An 18,079-nucleotide genomic window follows, 5' to 3' on the forward strand; every position below is an offset into this window, starting at 1 on the left:
AGCAGGCGGCGCTTAGCTGCGGCTGCCTGTCTTGCCGCTACTGTAGTGGCTGAAATAGCTCATGTGTGGTTTGACCGCTAGTGCGCTGTGTCTATCTCTGCTTACCGCCTGTTCGCCTGCTCTCGTCTGGCTGCTCGTTCCGTGCTGTATGCGTACTGATCGCGGTCTGTACTTACGAACCAGCCGCCTGGGAAAGCTCTGTTCTACGATGCCTGTGTGTGTATGTGTCGGCTGTTCCAGTTTACTAGTGTACCAGTGATAGCGGTGTGTGGGGTATCGTGGAGAGCTGTTGTACCTACCCCCACAGCCGTGACTGCCACTGCTGATGGGAAGCTGCCGCGCTGCACAGAAGGGTGCGTGTGTTAGTACTGCTGAAAGTGTTGGTGGTCGAACGACGGCGTCTCTGCTGTCTTGGTCTTCGTTTTTTGCTGCCCGGTGTTGGCAAAGGGGGTTCAAATGATCCGTCGTACTGTGCCGTACGTTCGACACAAGAAGAACAGAGAGGAATAGAGCGACCATAACCAGCTAAGGGATCAGCCGAAGGGACCCGACCAACGGTGAATGTAGGGACTGAGCGAGTGAGTGATTGAAAAACACCGAAATTGCCCTGTGATGCAGATTGTATAGAGGAAGCTGCGCTGAATTGCCGACTCCCCGTTACCTTTGATCGTTAAAAGGGGAAGAAAGCATGCAATTAATATGGTATAGTTAGTAGACACGTTAATGTGTTGTAGAGGAAATACAATTAATCGAAGTGAGTGATCGTTATTAGAGTATTCCACAATAATTTGATATAGTTTGACAAGTGCACACGGCGACAGCGTCAACAAGAAAAGCGGTGAGCCAACACTAATTGCGGTACGAATCAGTCGAACAAATTCCCATCTCTTGACCCAGCACGATCGCCAGCAGCGGGGTGTTTCATGGAAAAAAGAAAAATATTCATCATTGGTATGAAGATCGAATACGAATAGTGCGATTCGTAGGACCGAAGTATAAAGAATTGGTGGAGAGCCTGAGTGTCTCTGCCCACTGATCTCGTTAGGTTTCCGAGATTACTCTGTCTCTTAATATCAATGTATCAGAATGCCTGTGAAGCTCAAAATGGGAGTAAGTTCAATCTGCTTGTCAGCAGGGTGCTGTGCAACGAACAAAAACAACAACAATAGCTACAATTAGTCACGAAAAAAGAGCAGTTTATCTACTGACATATAATAATAATAATAATAAGGTGTATATATATATATATATATATATATATATATATATATATATATATATATATAGAATACGACATTAGCTTGATGAAATGAAGCTGACTGCCTACTGGCTTTCGAGAACGTAGTGGTGCTCTTGGCTCGACCTGGGCGCAACTGGGTGACAATGTGAGACCAATGAGTTGCACGACTTTACGAAGCGGCATGGACGCTACAACAACGAGAGACGATGTTGTGAAATGCTATAATAATTACGAATCACAAAAACTAATAATTGGCAGCAGACACTGCCGCGGAGCAGTTTAGCAGAAATACGCATGAATCGGCTTGCAATACACATCCGACCCATGAGGAAGGAACGGCAATGACCAACCGTTGCCATCGTCAGAACGAATGGGTCTGGATTACTAAACTAGCGATGTTACTTCAATGCGACGTGATTCCAATTGTCACCCCGACCATAACAGCGGTTACTCCATTTGATTATTATAATTAATATGAGTGAGGTATGGTTGATAGTGGTTCTGTTTGAGGATACTGTGTCGCTGTGATGCTCCCATCGTGGCCGTATAGGAGCGACGCTCGACACGTTCATCTCTCGTTTTTTACTTACGACATGAGCTGCGGCAGCGCAACGACCGGAAGAGTCTCGGAGCTGCTGCGCTGACACTGAAACCCGGTTAGTAACAACTAGCAAAATTAGTAGCCGGTATTATTAACCGTAATAACATTCTTAGTTAGTAAGCGCTCTCAATATATATTTATGCATATATATGAGGAAACGATATTGATTTGATTGAAAGCGGACTCAATACTATGGGGTGGACGGTAGCATCGCCGTCCTGTAGCGGCGCTATGCTTAAGCTCCGACCTTCTGTGATTCTTATAAAAGGTGGAAAGATGTTAGGAGGAAAAGTCAAGTGAAGCCCGCGAACGGAAGAGTACTTTTGGTGGTAAATGGCATCTGCATAGACAAGGCCAACATAAGACACGGAAACGACACGGAGGTTTGCGCTTGGATTTTGTTAACGCGACAAACGGAGACAATATTCTAGTTGAGGTTCAAAGGACAAGTGTTTCTACGTGTATGCAGTAACAATAGCAATATAAAAAAAAAGGACCTTAAACTGTAACAGTTGCTGCTCTAACAAACTAATAACATAGGCCAAAAAGAATAGTTTTATCGATGGGTTTGGCCTATTTTATTAGTGTTTTCTGATTTTCTAGGTCTTAATTTAGTGATACTATCGTGTGACGTTAGCTCGTAAAAACCAGTAGTTATATATCAAAATGTAATGTTGCAAGTACCTATATCGACATTTGACTACATGATATGTCTGACAGAATAAATAGATTGATATCAAGATAACGCGAAACGAGGCATTTGATAATTGAACAGCTAAGATAAAACTAAAAATCAAAAAGGAAAAATGACTATCAGGGTGGATCATAATGGTCACGTCGTATGCAGCATGTTAAGCCTGTTACGCCTCTAATCGATGTCACATGCTATTTATTAGTTTATCGGTGTGCGCGGTCCCCAAATATCAAAGTAGAGCCAGCAAGAAAATCAACATGAGGGTGTCACTTGAAGCGGGCGCGTTTCTTCGAGACCGTCCGACCTGTTCCCCTAACTAAATATAAAAGAGCTTTAGCAGAATAGGATAATAGGTCTCATGCGTTCAAAGACAGCACCCACTGTGCGTGAATGACAGCTCTACAGCAGTGAAAGGTTTTCAAGCATTTACGCAAGGAAAACAAACCATCGATTCCTCTCGGATGAAGATGATGTACCTTGTCTTCGTGTTAGCAAAAGAGCTCGATTATGTATCTCACTGTATATTTCTGCGTTCGGACACATTATTCTTTCAATACGTGGACGTGTCATGGGCTAATAGTCGATTGAATAACAATATCACTGTATCATATACCGTGTTCTGTTATATTGTACAATCGAAAAACGATGCCCTTTCGACGGTGGTAGAGATCGAATCATTATTGAATTAAGTAAATCGCTTATCACTGTTATTGTTTTGACGCAGATTTCTTTTAGTGCAGCGCCTTCAGTTGCAATTGGTTCCCTCTTTTACTCAGAAGCGACTGGCTGGCCGATCGGCCATCTGACCCGCAAACGATAGGGATGTGTCACCCGACCGTGCCTCACCAACGATTCACCTCGATCGGTCGGTCTCGTGTCTGCCGTTGTTATTGCAGCCAGCAGTGGGACTGATGCTGTTGATAGAGTATTTGTAGTCGGTATCAATGCCGAATACCTCTCTGATGGGCTTAATGGTACGTCTAGTACGAGTCTGTCTGCAGTGTGCTACATTATGTGCTCCGCTTGTCGATGCGCCAGGATGATCGTTTTCCGTTCTAAGAATCATCGCTGTCGTTGTTGTTTCCTCTGCCGCTGCGGTCGTTTCTATATATATATATATATATATATATGGTAAAGTAATAAAGAAAGACGCTGGCAGATATGCAAAAAGTAACGATGCTGTAATCGTCGTTGACCGAAAAAGTGATGGTGTTCGGCGACGTCCATCGACTATTCCTGTCGATTGCGTCGGGCCGTTGGCCTGGCTCACCATCAAAATGGGTAATCAAATGTCTACAGAGAACTGTGAATGAATGAGCTTCTTCCGAAGCAGAGATCTGGTGACGACGTTCCAGCCTGGATAGCTGAGCTATAAACCAGCGTCGATTGGTGCGAGCTAGCCTATAAACACTTTGTCCTTTTGTTAGCTCTTATGATGATGGTACTATATGAATGCGAAGAAAAGCGTCATGCAAACAAACGGCAGAGAAACGACTAATTAAGTCAATATCGTTAAGTTTGAAAACGTTTTGTTTAGTTTGCACTAAGATCAAATCACCTTATTCAGCAAGCTGCAATGCTTAGGTATACTAGTTAGTTATATGCCCTATGCAGGCCGCTAATATTTCTAAGACTTGGCGCCACAGTAATAACCATATAATAAACTTGGTTATAATAATAGCGAACCATTTTGAAATCGGGGCAGCAAAAAATATATAAGAAAAAAAATAATTTTTATATAAAAGCAAGCGGGCAAGCACTACATGATCAAAACGCGAGTCATAACGTATCGTAGATTGCAGACCCTCTAGGTATTTCGGTATGTTGTTAGTTATACAACGTTGCAGCTTACGGGGAAATGACAAATGAAGTCGTAGACTATAGATATCATTATGATTCAGGTTTAAGAGGAAAGAAATACGGAACTTTTTCTGCATGATTCGAATTACTGCTTAAAAACCTCTTATCGAATCTGAAATGAATACCTACTGTGACTCGTTAAAGAGTCTTAGACAGACCAGCTGTTAAACCGATATGAGAGCGGCTCAAGAGGAACGACGCCACATTCAATATCATCCGAGTCAATATACTAAGTACTAACAGAAGAACCATCTAGTTCATTAGTTGGAATGGCAGTTCATAATTGGATGCCATTCGTCGAATACCAGCGACATAGGTTGTCACCGCTAAATAGCTACAGCACAACACGTTGACAATGCCTTTGGGCCAAGTTTACAACTGTTTACTTGGCTATTCTTGTTTACAGCGGGTGTATAGACAGGCGGCAGATCCCGGCACATAATATTGTTGAGTTTAGAATCCTTTTTAGTTAAAGTAAGCCATTCATGTCTATATATCTATCCACCTTATAATTGATAATGTGGATAGATACATAGACAATAATACATATTTATAACTTCATTAGTTCATATGAAGTGCAAAGTTCAAGTTGGAAAGGGTTTTGTATATTGAAACTGAGATTGAAATTTGTAGCTGTGAGGTTGGGACACCCTAATGAGTTCGGCCATTTATCGATTTATCCAGTCGGTAGTAGTGTATTTTAGTGAACTTTTCAAAAGTGCTTTTTAATTGATAAATATACAGTACGCGTATGTTTTAGTTCTTACTATGGCTGGATTCGACTAATTGAAATGCTCGCAGTAACAGGAACCGCCGATTTACCATATACTCGCCGCTTGACGAACGGCAACAGTGGCAAGCCGGAGAATTTGGGTTTTTTCTTTAGAAAATACAGATCTTGTGGTTGCAGCGCAGGTATTATCCCTTTCACTCACAAATTTCCAGATTGAGCACTATCTATAGTATCGTTTTATTTTCAATCAATACGAAACTTTTTACTGCTGTTAAGCTAACTGTTGTTAAAGGAATACTAACTACTGACACTATGCTGCAGAAGTTTTCATATGGGGCATAATCATGGAATACCAATTATTGTAAACAAAAGATCCAAACTTAACGCCGACCTACGCAACACCATAACAACCGTGGACATCTGCACAGGTGTCCCGCCGTCAGAGGCCATCGTTTTACGCTCAGGCCCGCGAAATTTAAATATCACCGAACACGACACCAATTAGTCAAATGTATCGATAACCAGGTACTTGCCTAACTGCCAGGCGTCTCTAATCCTTAAAATCAACGTGAGATACTATAACTCGATTTTTAAAGTGTGCAGAGCATGCCACACACTCATTCACCTTAATTAAAGCGGACGGAAACAGATCGTTTTTAAAATGGAGCTTTGTTTCAGAGGTCCTGCCCGCGGCTTCTACTTCTGAAAGAGATAAGCTAAAAAAATGAGGTTCGTGTGCATACGCTTACAAAATCCGAGAAGTGAGATGTGTCACGATTAAGGATAACAGCGTAAGGACTACCTATGCTAACGCGTATTTAGTCCCCCGGAGAACAAAAGACAATGCATACTGTGTAAAACGCGACAGCTACATAATACAAACTGCATAAAACGCGAGACGTTGCCAAAACAAATAGCATTTGTGCCGGTAATAGTTCGTTGTCACTACAATGAAAAATAGGGTTTTCTTTCACACAGGTTATTGCAGTTGGTGGCAACGAAAAAACGAATCGTTAGAGTCAAGAGTAGTTTGTTCAAAGAACGAGGTAGTAGATGAACCAAGCAGCAAAGCTAAGTGCTAGTACGTCTTTGAGTGTGGAACGAGTCACCACAGAAATGAGGACGCGGATGGCCCCAGACCGCGTGTTGGGACACATACGCGGGTAGTGCGAGCCAATAATCCTAGAGATTTCCGTTGCTATCGTTCCATAAAGACGTGGCGTTACCTAGATAAATATTGTTTGTGCCAGTGCAATATATTAATTTTTTATATTACGTTTATATTGTATACTGAATCTGCTTTGAAGCTCCAAGCCTTAGCCAAAGACATGTAGAATGTTTGGCTCGAATTTTATATAAAGCAACACTGCTAGCTAACTACTTGCTCAGATTTTTCCATATAGCAAAAACATCACTTACCAGACTCGCCAGACGACTTATTAGATGATTGACTAAGGTACAATCAAGGAGCAACGTGAGCCTTCGTAATACTCTCTTGAAATGTATAGTTCTTACTAGTACTGAGTAAATTAAGAAGAACAGTCATTTCCTAATGTTTTTGCCCTAGTATGAATAGTAAAAAAAATTGGTATTCGTGCGAATATGTGAACGTAGATGGTTTTATACTCTGGGCACGTTGGTTGCGAACTAAATGTCTATATTTTGTTGTTGTTTTTTTGTTTTTGTATTAGAAAGGCGTTGCAATTTCGATTAGATTTACAAAGATGTAGGGCTGATTTTTTTTATTGAAATTTATTTGTTATTTCTAGCTCATTGTATGTTTGACACCTTTTATACACTACATCGATAGTTTGTAGCTCCATTGTTTATACGCCATTTTACTGGTGTAGTTTAAGGATTTTTTCCATATAACAGGAGTCCACAAGCTCAAAGCTACCACCTGTTGTTCTTTCTTCAATTGTTATAAAGATGCACAACTCTTAGTGTTTGTTTGTTAGACATTTTGTTGTTGGTGGTTGTTATACATTTTGAAGGCGAAGTATGTGCTTATAAAAAATGCGTCCAGATAATTTATGTACTCATTCTCTGCAAGCACTTCCCAGTCTATTACGTTACTGTCTTTTGATAAAAATTTTTTCTATGTTGCCTTATGACTAGTAAAATAAAATGACGTCTGACCTTACGTCTGAGCAGGAGACTTCTCCAGAAACTTGATACAGATAATAATTATAAACGAGCGACAATAGGGTCTTCTTGAGTTTACGAAATCATTGTGATCGGCCAACAAACACTCTCGTACTCGACATCTCAACTTATCTAAGTTGAGATGTCGAGTACAACGTAGAGGATGGAAAGTCTTGTTGTTTCTGGACGAAGTCATTATTTTGTGTAGTTTTCCCTTTAGGATACGATTATTTTCATTTCATATGACCATCAACTGCGGAATTCATGACTTATAGATTCTAGGTCCTCATTATTGTTAACCGTGCCAACGTGTCGATAAGAAAGGAGCGTAAAAAGGCCTATTCTCTGCGATCTTTGTTAACAATAAAAAAAGATCCCCGAACAAGCGTTTGATCGATGGACGTATTCTTTTTCACAAGTAGGTGTCACTTGGCGCGTCTTGTAGATGTACAATAGTTTATCTAAGTTTGATTCTACTCATTGTTCGCATAATGTCTGTGTATTGTAAGAGATTGAAAAACGTTTCTTGGATAGAAATAAGGAAACAAGTGATTGACTGGGATGATGCCGCTTTCAGACTGTGTTGTCTCCTGGGCGGGAACATAATTTCAGCGTGCTTCCTAGCGATACCAGCGTCGCTTCTGCTCTGTTGGTTGATGAAGTAGAGTTACCGGCGCGCAGAGAAGAAACTGTCTGAATTGGTCGTTGTTTTGTGCTCTTGCTCCCCTAAACGTCTCACTTGTGATGGACAGAAAAGCAGATTTACCACAGCTCTTTTCCTGAGTTATGTAATATGCAGTGATACTATTCTTCGTTAATGTTCTATTTTTTTGCGGACTTTTCATGATGAAAAATTATGAAAAAAATCTCTAGATGTAAGCGATTCCTACAACTAGAAAAATGTTTTTGTCCTTGTTGGTAAATAATTAGCCTAACAAAACGTTTTGTAAACTAAAACAGAATGTTCGGGTTTACATACACGGGTAGCAAAATGACATTTAACGATGGGTCGCTCAAATCAAGCGGATTGAATACTAGATGGAAAATTCGATGAAGTAAGGTATTGGAAACTACTTCAACATGATCGAATTTTCTACGCTACAAAATGTAAGTTTCATATTGTCGTGCTGATTTATTGTTCATCGCAAAAAGAGCTAGCAAGCGCTTTTTATGTCCGCTCGAATAAAGATCTCGGACCTTTCTTGCATTATGGAAGGCATGCTCTTAATTTTTTGTTCCAGTTGTAGGTTTTCACTCACACGAGCCTGATGGTAGACTGGGGAATTGAGTAAAATAATCCCTGGCGACCTGTTTGAGCGCATCGGCTAAACCTGTATGACGTGAAGCTGGAAGGATATCGTGATGAAATAAGGTAGCCGCACTAGCGCCAGTGCTTGCTGTGCATTCGCTTGCTCCCTGCTCGATTCGAAGTTGGGGCTCAAGGAGATGGCACAACTAACTAGCGGTACACGGGTTTAACGCATTAGCCCTTTGCTTCTTCTCAAACCGAAGAAACAGCAGAAACAAGCGGGCATAAGCTTTACGAAAAGCGAAGAGTAATGAGACGTACGGGCTTTTCTCCCACGTTTTCCTTGTTTTTTAGCGTTGTGTTTTCACTATTTCGTAGCTTCTTTTGTTGAAGGCAGCTAAATGGTTTTGGCGTATCGGAAATGGTGCCGGGCCGTTTCGTGTACGAGAAAAAATTCCAGGCTACTCCAGGCCACCGTATTTCATTGTCTCACTGTTCCCATCTAGCCAATTGCTGGCGTCGCTTAGTAGAGAGTAGGGAGTTACTGACAGTATGAGGTTAATAACCTGTCAAGGACATTGCTCTACTTTAGCCAGCTAGAGCCCGTGGATCATTTCGCCTTAAGGAGTCTGCGATAGAGTGATTTGTTCTGACGGGCCTGTTTTCCGCCGCCACTGCCTATACGGAGTTGACAAGGCGCAAGAAAATGATAAAGCAATGCCAAGGTGGATAAAGAGATGAGCAAGAGGAAAATGATAAGATAAGCGAAATACGGGACGGCTCCAAAGGAAAAGTACTAGAGGAGTGGTGCCTGCCCTGAGACGCGCGAGGAGTTGCAGAAGATTACGGTATGTGTAGAGTTCTTCACCTTTTTCTGTTATCCCTTACCGCTATTACTAGTAAAGACAGGAACATTAGTAGCAAGTTGAAAACAAGTACAGCCTTGCCGTGTGCCGAGTTTCCTCCCCGGTTACTGTAAAACAACTTCTTGAAACTTAATCGGTTCAAGATTGTACAGTGTGTTGCCCGTCCGACAGGGTGGAGCAGCGGACCGTTGGCGGAGTGGACAATGATAGAGAAAGTTGTACCAGTTCAGTGGATGGCCGGTATTCCTTCGGTGCCCGGCTTTTTGCATCGAAGAAAAGGAAAGCATAGGGAAATTGACGATCTTTCGAAGAAGGACAAACAGAAGCCCGGAGTCAGAACCACGAAGTATAGAGAGTAGAAAAATATGTAAGTCCTTTCTAGCCCGGACGAGTCCAGCCGCACATGGGTTTGGCTTGGATATGGTTCGTAGTTGTTATTAACAAATGATGGGAAGCAAAAATTAAACTGAATCTGGTCAAAGTCAATTAATTAACTGACTAGCTGACTGGCCAAATGTCAGTGAGAGACAGCTAGAGAAAGATAGATACAGACAAGCTGGAGACAAATTTGAAAATGAAATATTTACTTTGCACCGGACCCCTGCCAAGAGGCCGGACATCGTAGGATGTGTGTCTCCGAAGACGGTGCACTATGTATATCAATGGTAGTAAAGACCATTAAATTCGAGTACTGAATGATGGCAAGGACACACGTACGAAAATAGAAAGAAGATGCAAAATTAAATGGTCGGGGCAAAGGTAAATGAAAGTGGAGCCAGATATTTTCCAGTGAGATACTCTCAAAGATACAGAGAGACATGGGGTACAGAAATGCTTGCGTGACGATTGCAGTCTCTGTGTCCATATGATGTTACGTTCAGAAGCGCCATCAAAAAACAGCCGACGTCAGTATAATTAAAATGGCTGTAGTGTTGTTTCTTCTTAAAATCGCGACATCCTATTGAGCTATATTGTGTGCACAACTTCTTGTTTTGAAGATCTCTTTTTAAGTCGAGTTCAAAAGAATTAATTTATTTGGGATCATTGTTTAACCTGAGCATACATGCATTGCACAAATTTTAGCTTATAGTAAAACTGAAGGAGAACTTGTATGGAGACGGCCCCAACCTTGTGCTTCGATTATGCACATTTGTGCTATATAAAATGTACATAATAGAAACTTGAATAATTTAAGAGTGCTTACCATTGTTAATGTGGTCGACACGAAGAAAGCACTTCTAACATACGGGTTATGTTTGCATATATAGTGACGTTTTAAATTACTTTTGTTTCGTCGTTAGGGCTTGTGTCTCTAGGCATTGACGCCAACTACTCGGTGAAAACCAGTTATCTGTATCGTATTGGGAACTCCTTTGCAAATACTGTGGATAAGGAACGTAACGTACTAGCCTCACGTGGGCACGAAGTCAGGTTGCATGGAAACTAGACTGTAATCCATTAAAAAAAGCGCAGGTTCGGCCCTGGGTTAAACGCATCCCTTGCGTTCCGCCATGGTCCTTACTAGTGATTAATTTGATTTTTATTACAAAAGCGAACTAACTATAATACACTATTACACGGGTAATTATAGAAACAATATTTACTATTATGCCATTTTGTTGTGTACTATAATATGTATCTATTGATCGTTTTCATATCTCCCCCATAGTTGTCGCAGTGGTAGATATTCGTACACATAAGGTATGAGGTGATCATGTCAAATAAATGGGCATAAGCTGTTTCGCATCCATTGGGCAGCGGTAATCTGTGGATTCGATTTATTGTTACGATGAACTAGCCTTGGTGAGGTGCGATAACCTTTGGAAAGCCAGTCAAAGCACTTTTGATAATGTATTCGCTTTATCAAGCCAGTGAAGATTTCGGTCGATTCAAATCCGGCGGCATATGTCTGAATGACAGCGCGGTATTATTCAAAATGCTATTCCATGCATTAGTTATGTGCTTAGAGCCTGCGAAGCCGCATGATAAAATCATAGGATAACCGTGATGAGGAAAAAAGAGACAAAGAGCTAGTATTCTAATGTTATCATGTTGTATATAGGTGTAAACGGAGGGAGATCCTTGGAAAGCGAGCGGATAAGCATCGGCGCGCAAAGTATTTATATTTTCATTCCGTTTTTAGTTGAAAGGAAAAGACGCATTTCTGACGGGACTATTTTCAGCGCTATCACGATTTTGAGGATCGCTTTGATGACGAACTTCATTACAGCTACTTGTACTATGTGCAGGTTTTCATAATGTTCGTATAGTGCATAGTGTCGCTAACGGTAGCTCTGGATAGTACGACAATATGGCTGAAGCGATCCGAGGACTTGTAAGTTAAAATTGAAAAGCGCGGTACTTTCAATAGGCTAAGAATGCATTTCATTGATAAATGTCGTCGGACTAAGCTATAAAATCTATGCAGAACTTTTAGCAAGCCACCCGGAAGTCGTCATAGGTTTCATATGCAACCCTTATAGTGCCGGTGTCACCATATGCAATCAGTGGAATGATTATATAATTTCTGCGAATTGCACATCAACGGTGGGAAAGCTCTATCGTCTTGTTCTCGCCTGCGTAGATATACTGGGTAAACTATGCTTAGTAGTTATGCAGTATCATTATTGGTGTGAAGTTCCAAAGAAAACTATATTGAGGGGTTCCACGGATGTGAACTAATAATATTACGTACAATTATTTAATAAAAGACAGCTTGTTTTGAGTGATCTTACGAATGAATGCGCTTGGCAAAAGTCTATAATATTAGATCTATAGTATTTATAGAATAGAATGGAGCATACGAAATTTTTTTTACTACTCGATTAACGCTTTATAGGACGACATATGTAACCTGAATAGTTGAGTAGCTGCACGTGCTATGATTGGTATGCGTCTTTGTGGAACCATAGATTCAGATGCGTATTAATTGATGAAACAAAGTTTTTCGCCCGATACTGCCTGAATGCACATACTAATGCACGTACTGCCTAAGGTTGCACAGCAGTGAACAGTATTCTGCGACATGCCTGTGAAGTAGTCAGCTTTAAAGTAATCAAATAATCCGATTGAAATTGTTACTGTTGGTTTAATTTTCATCGTTGCCACATAATAACAAAAAACTAATGAATAGAAAGAAGACGGAAAAAGGATAATAGCTACAGGAGTTGTTGATATGGTTACCTTGCCTTCTCATATGTCTGCGGGAGAAGCCCCAGATAAGCAACAGAAGCTTCTCTTGGCCGTTTTTAATACTTTTTTACTACGTTTTTAATAATAAATGACCGAAATAATATTAAAAGGTGATTATAAAAACTTTTCTGCAACATAGGATCAAAGCTGAGGGTCAGTTCGAAAATACAACAGTATAAGTGGCGAAATAATAGTATAAAATACCTGCTTGTTTTTCCGGATCAGAGTTGCTGCTACAGCAGTGATCACTATGAAGTATATTTTACATAGCGATGTAACAAAGGTCATTTTTCTTGTGTACTTCGATTTTACTTATGATATGATTGTCATATGACTATCATGGATTCGAAGAGTACAGACCCATATGACGCGTTCAGGTCACACATCACGTACTACGGTGGTTCGGGTACTTCGCGGTAACAGTGGCACTTACAGACCTTATTTCAGTTGACGTTTATCACCTTGCTTTATCATTCTGTTGAGAACAGAATTAGAACCAGGGCTGCCGTCGAACAGCATCGGTCGTAGATTTCCAGTTGCAAGTGAGTGTCATGCATAACCTTTTACATGCTGTAGCTTCCATAGCAGCGGTATGACAAAATAATTGCACTTGGAAAACTATTAAAATTTAATTATAGACTAACAGCAATTGTCGTATTTTTATATGATTAGTAAAATTGAACAGGTGATTTTGATACGTGAAATTAACTACGAAGTCTATACCACTGGTAGCCTCCTTTACTAGGTCCGTTACACGACCCGTATTCGCCGAGATTTTTCGGTGTCTTGATGTTCAATATACTAACGTAGCGTAACTAGTTTGCAATTGTCACGGGACACATTCGCTTATCCGTGCGGGGTGTAATTAGAATTTAAGCTTGAATTTAAATCACAGTGGCACTTAGGCCTATGTTTCGCCTTGAATCACAGAAGTCTTAGAAAGTTACTATACCTTTGGGATGAATCGACGTTTTCATACTAGTAGCTATTTTCGGATGCAATGCGTGCTAGTACACTGTAGGATAAGTAAAATTTCTACACTACATATTCATTGGTACTGCTTCATAATATAACTAATTGCTACAACCCTCCATTGTAAATTTAATAATAATATAAACTAATATTAATTGAACCTTTTTTTTTGTTTTTGAAATTTGAATTCATTTTGGATCCTTCGAGCTCATCTGACAGATCCGATTTGCTCGATTTCGAGCTAAAACGTGAAATAGGTGTAAGCAGTGTATACTCATCGTATTCAAGATTAAACTTCGGTACAATTTACTCGTACTTGGGCCTTGACGAGTTTACCATTTACATTGTTGACGAATGTCAAATATGCGTCACGTGTTTTTTTATCTACGATCTCGTCGTAGACGGTGTTTGGATGCGGGTGCAAATGCAGCAAGTTTTGTGGTCTGCGTCCTAACGCTTTTTGATAGTTAGACGTAGAGCTCGTTCCGGCAAAATAGAGCATTCCGCCGAAGAGTGATTGTATAAACGACGTACGTATTAAATCAATTTCGCCCTAGGGTCATTAACAATATATGTCAACTAACTTTTACTCATTTTGAAGCATTGCACAGGTCCTTCGTGGTAAAAAAAAAAACCGAAAGACCTCGACAAATGGTTTCTAATCTAAAAAGGAACAGGAAGATATCCTGGAGGAAAGTAGTTTCCGAGACCGTTTATCCTGAAATGCTTTTCAAACGGGCTTTCAACTGCATATTAACAAGGCTGGCTATTCTCTGTATCCTACTAATTACAATGACTAACAATAGGTTTGTACGCAGGTAAACGTTCTCCTGGTGATTCTGGTGGTCCTGGTGATTATACTAGTTCACACGTTTCAGCAATAGCAATAACGCCAGTTTATACTTTTCTATTTTATACATGAACTATTATTCGTGACAGGTCATTATAGATTAGGTGTCAAGCAAGTCCGCCGTCAGCGGTCCTATTTAAGGCTGTTACGTCTATGAAACTTCATAGCCTTTATTACGCCATGTGTATTTCTGCATGGCTTTCAAAGGATCGATAAAGGCAAATATAGTGTTACAATTATTGTCCAAAAAAAGGCATCATGTTTAAAAGCTTTCAAATAAATGTTGTCCTGGGAGAAATTCGTTTTCGACTGAGGGCGGCTCGATCTCTGGACGGTAGGATATTTTGCTTATATTCAAGTCGACTATAAGAATGGGCTGCAAAACATAGAATTTGTATGTCACAACTAAAAGGCCGATCGAGGTTTTAGAATGTTACACGTTTAATTATATTTTTATTTGTGGCTATTAGGCATTGAAGTAAGAAGTTAATTGAATGAAAACTTAACTATTTAGTATAAATGCAATATACATAACATTTATGAACCTGCATGCAAATGGTTGTGTACGAACGCCATGTTCGTTCAAGCTTAATTCGTGTGGTCACGCTGTTTTCTACTGCTTCTACGAACACACAGATGAATGTAACATAAAATAAAACTGCGACAATGCGGCAGGCGAATGAAAAAGGCTCCGCCGTCGTCCTGAGTGCTACCGTTATTTACCGAGAAAATGGTCGTCGGTTTCGATGATGTGAAGCTTACGCCGATAGCGTTGTTCCCCCTGGACTGTTGCATTCAGTGTGAGAAACATATGGTAATGGCCCTCATACGTCCCCTTCGAGATGACAGACCCATAAAAGTCGTCACTCGCTACTGACAATGTGATCTCTACACACTCAGCACAATGCTCGTACGATCGTCCTTATTTTGCTGTGGTGCGTGGAGCGATCGTTAGCGGTAGATAGCGAAAGAAAGAGCGAGAAAATGAAAGTGTATATATATATATATATATATATATATATATATATATATATATATATATATATACGTAAAGAGGGATCTGTGCAGCCTAACCGATTTACTACAAACACAACGACGATCGGGCGCTTCAGCTGGGGACGGTTAAAACTTGTGGAAGAAAATTCGAGAGATCTTTCGCTGTAGTTAATGCGGCGTATCCAAAGTGTGAGGTGAACCCCACTTGCCCCTTAGTACTTAGCTAGCCTAACAGAAATGAAGATTTATCATATGTGCACGGATTTTATTGAATGAAAGATTTGTCAGTGTTTGATCTATTTTTTTTTTTATTAATGGGAGAAAATATTACTGAATCATTAATGAGTCACAAAATGCTCGATCAACAAAGGGGCGCGTTTGCACCTGCTATCTCTTCACGAGTAGTTGGTCTAGTTATTGCACCATCGTTGAACTTCTCGTCCGGTTTCTGAGTACCGCCACCTGCCAATGAATGGCAGCTCAAGCTACTTGAATATTTAGGAGGTTTATATTAAAGGTTAGCTTGGCCACACTGCTAAATAGTAAACATTTAAAAAGTACCTAAGGTGGGTCCAGCCATTTAAGTTTTGTGGGACAGTTTCTCTAAAACTTTCTATTGTCCTTCATTATCTCAATATCAAATATGATCTTCTGCGTACTTCCTGTAAGATATTTCAACACAACCTTTAATCAACTGCATATAAACTTCCTAAGCGTAGTTTTATGGAAATCAACTAGTTTACTACGAACTGAGTTTACTTCATGGGGACCTACCAAGGGCGTATTTTTGACGTTTTAAATAAAGCAGCGTATATTTGTTTGACTGCATACTTTTGGAATTGCATTTGAGGAGCTTTAGCATCTGCTTTCCAAACCTGATTCTTCCGTGATTGGCAGAAATCTGTGAAGGCCCGAAAGTATTTTAAGTAATGTCAATTTTGTAGAAGCTCTATTCTGATTTATACTTATACTAATGTATGCTTACGTGCACTAACCTATACTTTTATTATTGTTACTTTCATATTTGTCTGTTCCAGAAAGCCGCATGGAGGGTCTTCAAGCACGGGAGATCCTCCCGCTTTTGCAGGAGCGCTTCGCTATACTTTCTGGTAAGTGCAGTTAATCTCTCTAAGATACATGGATTCATCAGAAATGAATACGTCTTTTATATAATGACACACTTAGCATCTTAATCTATTGTTCGACGAGGTAGACCAGCAACAAATTACTATAAGCCAATTTGATCCTCTTTTTCAAATAAGCTTATCTGAGAAAATTTCCGCCCTTACGGAAAACGCAGCCTACGGCACAGCGAGTCATCGATTATAGCATATTAAAGCACGTCTAAAGTCTTTAAACTATAATCGCTTAAAAGCGCAATTTTCATTTGAAGGTGCTCAGCCCTGAAGTTAGATAAATCAGCGGTTCTCTTCCCTCCAGCAAAACGCGTACAAAAAGATTGTATAGTCAAACTACAGTATGTTAATCGACGATTTTAAAAATGAACAGACGATGTTTTGTGTGACCTTTACTACGAATAGCAGTTCACGTCATTCTTCATTTTAATTTGAAGTCTGTTAAAAATAAGGCAGGACGTTTTCGGGAGTTATTTTCTTGTGAACACAAAGCTTATGTCAAATACACCGGCTAGCTCTCCCTATCGACTAGACTTATTCCCTACAACCAACTGCAAGTAGTCCTTTTTATGAAAAATGTATTCACATAGTAAAAAGGGATTATAAAAATGTTTTTGGACAGTTTTTTCGTGAAAATCATCAGTTAACTTGCAAGCTTTGATTTGTTTGTTCTTCTATTCTCAGATTTGCAATTTTCGTTTGCTTGACACGTAATATGGGAAAACGTTGATTTTTTTTAATTGACATGTTGCGTCAAGTAACGGCGTTACTGAGACGTTGATACTATTTGCTTTTTTCAAACGCATTCTGATTAGTCACTCGCTTAATTTCTTTAATCCTTTTTTTTCCTATTAGGTTATTAGGTTTTAAACTAAATTAAGAGGATAAATATAGTCTCATCATTTAGAACATCTTCGCTGTGCTCTCTTATTCATGGTCATCCTGCTACAGAGAGATATAAGTACTATGCACTAATTGAATAATCTTTTGTAATTTTACGTTCTATTATGTGGAACAAGTTCGAGTGCAGCACACTGATCCCCAATTAGGTAGCAATAGAAATTTGAAGATTACGAGTTACAAATACTGGAAATTTGTTTGAAAGCTTTGGTCTGCGATCCGTCCCTGTTTTTTTTCCCACGCACTCTGCGTACGGGTATCGTGTGCTGGTTCGTAAAGGCCGCGGCTCGACTTTTAGAGACAAATTCGCCTGCTAACATGTTCGAAAGGAAGCTCACTCCCGACATTCATAATGCACGAAGCTCCGACTTCTCGCGCTATTTTTCCCGGATTTTCCTCATCTATCAAGGAACTTTTATAAAAGTAATTAACGCTTCACACCACCGCAAAATACCGGAGGCATTCGACAGGTACACGAGCTGGCTATGCCGCTTAGTAAATGTTTTCCTGAGAATGTGGTCTAATTATTTGCTAGTCTTCGACCTGAAATGCTCTCACATCTGATGTCGGTACAAGTAATTACCGTATTCATTGAGTTGTTTTATATGAAATTAAATTCTATATAGCTTGATTAAATATGTTACT

The 18,079-nt window shown here is 40.0% G+C and overlaps 1 protein-coding gene across 4 annotated transcripts in view; it reads left to right on the forward strand.

The window, feature by feature from the left end:
• trio (trio Rho guanine nucleotide exchange factor) overlaps positions 1-18,079 on the forward strand; it is a 121,431-nt gene that overhangs the window by 1,662 nt on the left and 101,690 nt on the right. For 2 of the 4 annotated variants that reach the window (XM_022807906.2, XM_022807911.2), the window contains exon 2: positions 16,436-16,507. In XM_022807906.2, the coding sequence (XP_022663641.1) occupies positions 16,436-16,507 (72 nt within the window). Of the gene's footprint in view, positions 1-97; positions 1,897-16,435; positions 16,508-18,079 lie in introns of those variants that run through there. The other 2 variants (XM_022807907.2, XM_022807908.2) reach the window with 2 other exon arrangements.

Source organism: Varroa destructor, unplaced genomic scaffold, assembly GCF_002443255.2.
Source record: "Varroa destructor unplaced genomic scaffold, Vdes_3.0 BEIS01000005.1, whole genome shotgun sequence".
Taxonomy (NCBI): Eukaryota; Metazoa; Arthropoda; class Arachnida; order Mesostigmata; family Varroidae; genus Varroa; species Varroa destructor.